Consider the following 6294-nt stretch of genomic DNA (forward strand, 5'->3'; position numbering starts at 1 on the left):
CTGAGGGGAATCGCAGCGCCCTGAAGGGAATCGCGGGCTCCTGAGGGGAGTCGCGGCGCCTCGAGGGGGATCGCGGGCTCCTGAGGGGAGTCGCAGCGCCCTGAAGGGAGTCGCGGGCTGCTGAGGGGAATCGCAGCGCCCTGAAGGGAGTCGCGGGCTCCTGAGGGGAATCGCAGCGCCCTGAAGGGAATCGCGGGCTCCTGAGGGGAATCGCAGCGCCTCGAGGGGGATCACTGCCCCCCGAGGGGGGTCGCGGGCTCCTGAGGGAAATCGTGGACTCCTGAGGGGAATCACGGCCCCTGAGGGGAATCGTGGACTCCTGAGGGSAATCGCAGGCTCCTGAAGGGAATCGCAGCCCCTGAGGCGAGTCACGTCTTGTTACCTCCCTGTCGCTTTTCCCGGCTGGGAGCAAGAGGGAAAGGAGGGAGGGAGAAGTCTARTTTTGAGGGGAAAAGGATCGAGGAGGTTTACTGGAGGGCAGCTGCCTCCGCAAGCCGGCTGGCCCAGGCGGGCTCTGTGCAAGTGTCAACGCCTTGGATGTCCCGAATGCAGGCGGCGGAGTGAGGACGAGGTGCGCCGGTGGCTTTCCCTGACGTGCGGCCTGCAGAGATCTGAGCCCAGGCAAACCGCTGCCACCTGCCTTTATCAAGATTTCCCTGGCTGGACACAATTCGATGCTTTTTTTAAGAAAAGCAGCGAGCAGAAGCTTACTGGCAGGGGAGCGACGAGGCGCAGCTCGGCCGCCGAGGGGGGATGTCGCCCTCCCCACCGCTGCGGCCTGCGATGTGGTTGTGCAGCAGCAGAGGGTGCCAGCCGGCCAGGAGCGGCGTTTTCCAAGCTCATGACCGCCTGCAGGAGYCCTCCGTACAGCAGTTGGAGGGATGTGCAAGAGAGGAACAACCTCTAGTTACATACTTTTAAGTTACTGTAATTAACCTGGCATGAACCTCTCCAGACGTCGGGAGGGGGAATAAGCCCGTGGTCTCTTTCTCCTGCCTTGTCAGCGATTTCCTTCCTCCACTGCAACACAGCAGGGAGTGAGCTCAAAAAAYATCTTTCGCTTCTGTTGAATTTGTGCACAAGCCTAAGTACTCGCAGCCGTCCAAATGAACATTAGCTCCTTAAGAGAAAAGTCTATTAAGCTTGGTAGGTTAATGAGCAAAAACGCTGTCCCATGTGGGTCTGGGGCTACTTGAGAGTGTCTTGTGTCTATTGAAAAAAAAAAAGTTACTGAAGGCCAAAACTCTGAGAATAGGAAGTAGTGCGTTAAGGTGTGCGCCAAAGCAAGTTTAACAGCCTTTTTTTGGGCGACGGCCAGCTGCATCGGTAATGCCCACGCAGTCACGCTCTGCTTCCTCTCCAAATGCTCTGCGCCGCTGGGCAGAACGCGTGAGAAACGCCGCAGAGGCTCGCGCCCGCTTCGGGCACCAGCCACGTTCGAAGCGAGCTGTGCCGAACAGGAACTACCTACCGCTGCCTCTTCTGCAGGAAGAAAACGTCACGCCCGCTGAGCTCCGCAGAGCACAGAACTGAGGGCTGTCTGTGTGCCTTGACTGTGCATTTCTTTCTTTTCTATCACTATCTCTATCCAGATAGGTATTTTCTATCCACTGTATMTTTTTCTGTCGCCATCTCTACTTCTATCCAGGCCTTAATACTGCCGTGTCTTTTCACCAYCCCCTTTGAAAATCTGGAAGCTTTACAGAACTCGARCAATTTTAATCCATCAGTCGTACCTGTTTCCCACTATGAGGAGAGTAACTCTGCTGTGAGTGGGGTTTGGACGAGGTGATCTCCAGGGGTCCCTTCCCGCCCCAGCCCTTCTGTGGATCGCTGCACGGAGGGGAACGTGACCTGTTGTTTGCTGCCGGGTCAGAAACCTGAAGAAACTGCTGCACAGAAATGAGGTCTAAGTAGGCACTTTATTTGTGGTTGGAATGCTGACATCGACACAACTATCACGTACGACATTGGAAAAAACACACGTACGTTCCAGCGAGAGGTACGTATTTGCATAGGAGCCCCAGTGCATAGTACAAGTAGTTAATGCCTCAGAAATACGTGAAAACAGGAAGGAGTGTTTTTGTAGAACATCAGCCCTGCAGGTCTCGGCAGCGGCGCTTCGCCGCTGCGGGATCACTCCTGCCCGATTTCAGGGAATAAAGAGGAGCATGCATGGTTTACAGGGGCAAAAGAAGTATCACGTAAGGCAGAAAAGAGATTAATTGTTCTTAAAGACAGACGATGGCGTAAAACATGTAGCTCCCACGTGTACCGATCAGCYGGACAGTTGTCCGTGGTTCCAGAAAGAAACAGTGGAAGTCATCGAGTAAAGCCTGGCTGGACACAATCCTGCCATCACGTAGAAGTGATGCAGACAGAGCTTTTCTCACCTGCGTGATTCTGTGAAGCTTTTTCCCCGAAACTCTCTCAGCAGAAGATCTGCCATTTACAAATTTACACAGAATTCAGCAGGGCCAGCAACACATCCCAGCCAAAAGAACAGCTTTTCCTCGCAGTTACACTCTTTTTCAACCTTTACATTTCTTGACCTAAACGTCTATACTGGATATTCAGCGTTTATGTAAGTAAATACCAGAGRTGCTGATGGTCCTCTGCTGGAGCAGCTGTTTTGCACAGCATTCCCACAGCCAAAGAGTCTTGGCAGAAAAAAAGACAATTGCTGAGGTCAAGGAGCAAGCAGTGAAACGCACCCGCTACACAAAAATTTCAAACAGTTAGGGAAAAAAAATACCAAAACCTACACAAAAATGTCAGAGAAGGGAAGAAAAAAAACCCCAAACCCAGGACYAACATCACACTGCGGAAAACACTCTGCAAGCGCTTTCTAGGAGGTGCCAGCGCAGCTGTAAACCAAAGAGGTTCCTGTAACTGCTTCTGCTTCGCTGCTGACCACCGATCCCAACCCGGGAGCAGGCGGCTCCTTTTTAATGCCTGTTCTTTTTCGATTTACTTCCCGCTTAGCACTGGATCAGCTATCGCTAGCTCATGCACAGGGTTGTGTTACACTGAGGGAAAAGGTGCTTAAATTAACTGCTGCATTTTATTTCCAATAAATGTAGAAATCCGCCTGCACCTGTGATAAGCTTTGCAAGGAGTTAGCGATACCGTAACTTTGTGATGCATGACATTTGGAGCACGCAGCCCAAAGAATGCAGCGAGTTAGGCAGAAATTAAATTTTAGGATGTTGATAGACACACAAGAGCATATATATTTAAAAATCTGTCACAGATGCAGTACTGAAAGACATCATGCATGGCAACGGCGAAGGTGATTAACTGGAAGTAGCATTGTAGGCCTGTACAGTACTGAAGCTAATGGGAAAAAACTAGTAAACAAAATATACAAACCCCCAAAACATTTAATAGTTCAGATAGAAAACATTTCGTGTATCTTACAAAAATACTATAGGGGTCTAAAGATTACTAGAAATATGTATAAAAAGCAAAATATATCCTTTAGCACTAATTAAAGTTACACGTGGCTAACCAAATTCAGGCRTTTGCAATACGGAGTTTTCACACTTTTTAATTTAAAATGAAGAGCTACATACAACCCCAGACTGCCTCCCGATTCCTCGGGCCTCCGGCGTGCTCTGGGAGCTGCTAAATTATCTGCCGTAACCCTCGTCACGTTTATTGTTCAACAGAATAAAAGGCAACGGCGTTCGTCCTGTGGACTGACAGCCAGCGAAGCCTCCTCTTTCCTAGCCACAGTGGGACCTGTAGTTTTTACCCTGTCTTAATTATCCTATATTAATTAAGTTGGTTATTGAAAAAGGCTGTATACATTACTCCTTTACCATGCATTGGGGGGTCGTAAATCCTTCACGCTGTCAAACACAACTAGCTAATGGCGTTTTGCCTCTTAGGGACTCTTCATTGCAAAATTGCAATAAAAAAAATTATTTTATCTAATGCAGGATTTTTTGTCAGGGGAATTGGCAGAAGCACGCTTCTAAGCTGTTAGAAAGGCAAATTCACGGAGCGCCCGCCCGTCCGTCCCTGATTGCACCCAACCACTCGCGCTTCCAGCTGCTCCGCTGCATAGCTGGCATGGTCCCGAACGCCACGGGTTTCCTTCCCGCCTTCGCCACCCGTACAGGCGTGCGAGCGCATTAATCCACACATCCCCCAAAGAATTAGTTTTCTAATCCGCCATCAGTAAAACAGCTCCCTAAGAAGCCTCCAAAAGGTAGTAAGAAAAGCAAGCCCGTTACCAGCACGCCCAAGTTCCCCGCGGAGGATCAGCAGCTTCACGGCAATCTTTCGGGGGGCTGCAAGCGCAGAAAGCTGAAACCCACTGCTTAGAGCCGCCGGCCGGAACCCGCCTGCTGGTCTCTGCATTGGGTCGAGCACTGAGAGACGATTCAACACGGGGGACGTTTAACGGACAAGGCCGTGGCATCTGGGTTTGGTTTGGTTTTGTTCTGTTTTKTTTCCTTTTTAAACTAGTCTAACTGGATTTAGCAGTTTTACTTCCTTTGGCGTCGGCTTGGCAGCCCTGGAGACTAAACGTCGCCCCGGTTTGGCTTTCGAGCCCTCTGGCCCGAGGGGCTTCGGGCTGCGATCGACGGGTCCTGCGGCGGCGGGCGCCCGCGAACCGGCTCCCTTCAGCAGCCGCAGCGATTTAAAATCGGATGCTTAGCGATAATCACGTGAGGGAAAGGCAAAACCTGCCCCAGACCGACCACCTTTCTGCTGCTCCGAGGGAACCCTTGCCCGCTGCAGAGGCACGGTGTGTTAGACTGCAGTCTGGGTGGTGRTAACGGCATTTTGGTGCTGGACCAACGGCGCTTAGTGCTGTACGTGATCCCCGCAGCTTTGCTCCAAGAGTGGGAGTGGGAGRAGGAGGCGCGGAAGGGGAAAGCAAGGCTCTACGCGTCCGTTTGGCCTTTGTTGGACTTCTTCAGAAGCTTTTTCAGATTGGGCGACATGAAGTAAGGCTTTTCGGTCGAGCCGTCGTTGCGCTCCAGGTCTTCCACTGCAAAGACAGGATCGCCCCCCGCGCGGCAGGGAGCGGGTTACCGACGCCGCGCGGGGCAGACGCCGCCYGGCAGCGCGCGGAGAGGGAGCCGGGGCCGGAGCCGGGGCCGGACCGTGGCTGGCGGCACCTTCCGCACCCCTTCGACGGCGCGGCCCGGCGTTGCGGGAGCCCTCGCGACCGTCGCGGGCGACGCGGCCGGGAGCGCGGGGCGGGGAGATCCTGGGACTGCAGGGAGATCCCGGCAGTGGAGGGAGATCCCGGCACTGCAGGGAGATCCCAGGAGCACAGGGAGATCCCGGGACTGCAGGGAGATCCCGGCAGTGCAGGGAGATCCCGGCAGTGGAGGGAGATCCCGGCACTGCAGGGAGATCCCAGGAGCACAGGGAGATCCTGGGACTGCAGGGAGATCCCGGGACTGCAGGGAGATCCAGGGAGCACAGGAAGATCCTGGGACTGCAGGGAGATCCCGGGACTGCAGGGAGATCCCGGGAGCGCAGGAAGATCCTGGGACTGCAGGGAGATCCCGGCAGTGCAGGGAGATCCCGGGAGTGCAGGGAGATCCCGGGACTGCAGGGAGATCCCAGCAGTGCAGGGAGATCCCGGGAGCGCAGGGAGACCCTGGCAGTGGAGGGAGATCCCGGGACTGCAGGGAGATCCCAGGAGCACAGGGAGATCCTGGGACTGCAGGGAGATCCCGGGACTGCAGGGAGATCCCGGCAGTGCAGGGAGATCCCGGGAGCGCAGGGAGACCCTGGCAGTGGAGGGAGATCCCGAGATCCCGATCGGAGGACGGGACCCCTGGACCGGAGCTTGCTACAACCGTGCACGGACAGTCCCCGAGAGCCGGCCTCAGATTTTAAGTCTTGATCATCCCCGGCCCGTTAAGAGGGGAAGACGAGCGGCGGGAGCGGGCTGTGCCGCGCTAGCGCTCGCTCTGGGGGCCGTAAACCTCCCAAGCTGCCTTTGAGCCGAACCGGAGGGTTTTTGCGTGATCGCTCCGGCCACGGAGTTGCTGCAATCCGTCCCTGTCGCAATAACCGGCGGGTCATCGCCGSGGCCGGGGGTGCTGCCGGCCTTCCCGCGGGGAGCAGCTCGCCCACCCGAGCTCCCGGCGCGAGCTAAGCCCCGCGGCTCCGCTTCGCGACGGCCGCGGCGCCGAGGCGGCAGCCTTGAAACCCTCGTGAGGAAATCCTCGAGCGCGCGAGCGCCCGGGTTTTGCATAGGAAGAGCGGGCGAGCGAAGCGGCGGCTTTCTCGCAGGCGGAGCGCGGAGCGGGGAGGGGGGGG

The 6294-nt window shown here is 55.2% G+C and overlaps 1 protein-coding gene across 2 annotated transcripts in view; it reads right to left on the reverse strand.

The window, feature by feature from the left end:
* Positions 1-1903: 1903 nt before the first annotated feature.
* The window catches only part of SLC44A2 (solute carrier family 44 member 2 (CTL2 blood group)), a 13527-nt gene continuing 9136 nt past the window's right edge, over positions 1904-6294 (reverse strand). For both annotated transcript variants that reach the window (XM_085321011.1, XM_085321010.1), the window contains one exon: positions 1904-5005. In XM_085321011.1, coding sequence (XP_085177137.1) covers positions 4899-5005 — 107 coding nt within the window. In that variant the 3' untranslated portion in view covers positions 1904-4898. The remainder of the gene's footprint in view (positions 5006-6294) is intronic.

This window comes from Rhea americana, unplaced genomic scaffold (genome assembly GCF_003343005.1).
Source record: "Rhea americana isolate MKP2758 unplaced genomic scaffold, rheAme1 scaffold_677, whole genome shotgun sequence".
Classification (NCBI taxonomy): domain Eukaryota; kingdom Metazoa; phylum Chordata; class Aves; order Rheiformes; family Rheidae; genus Rhea; species Rhea americana.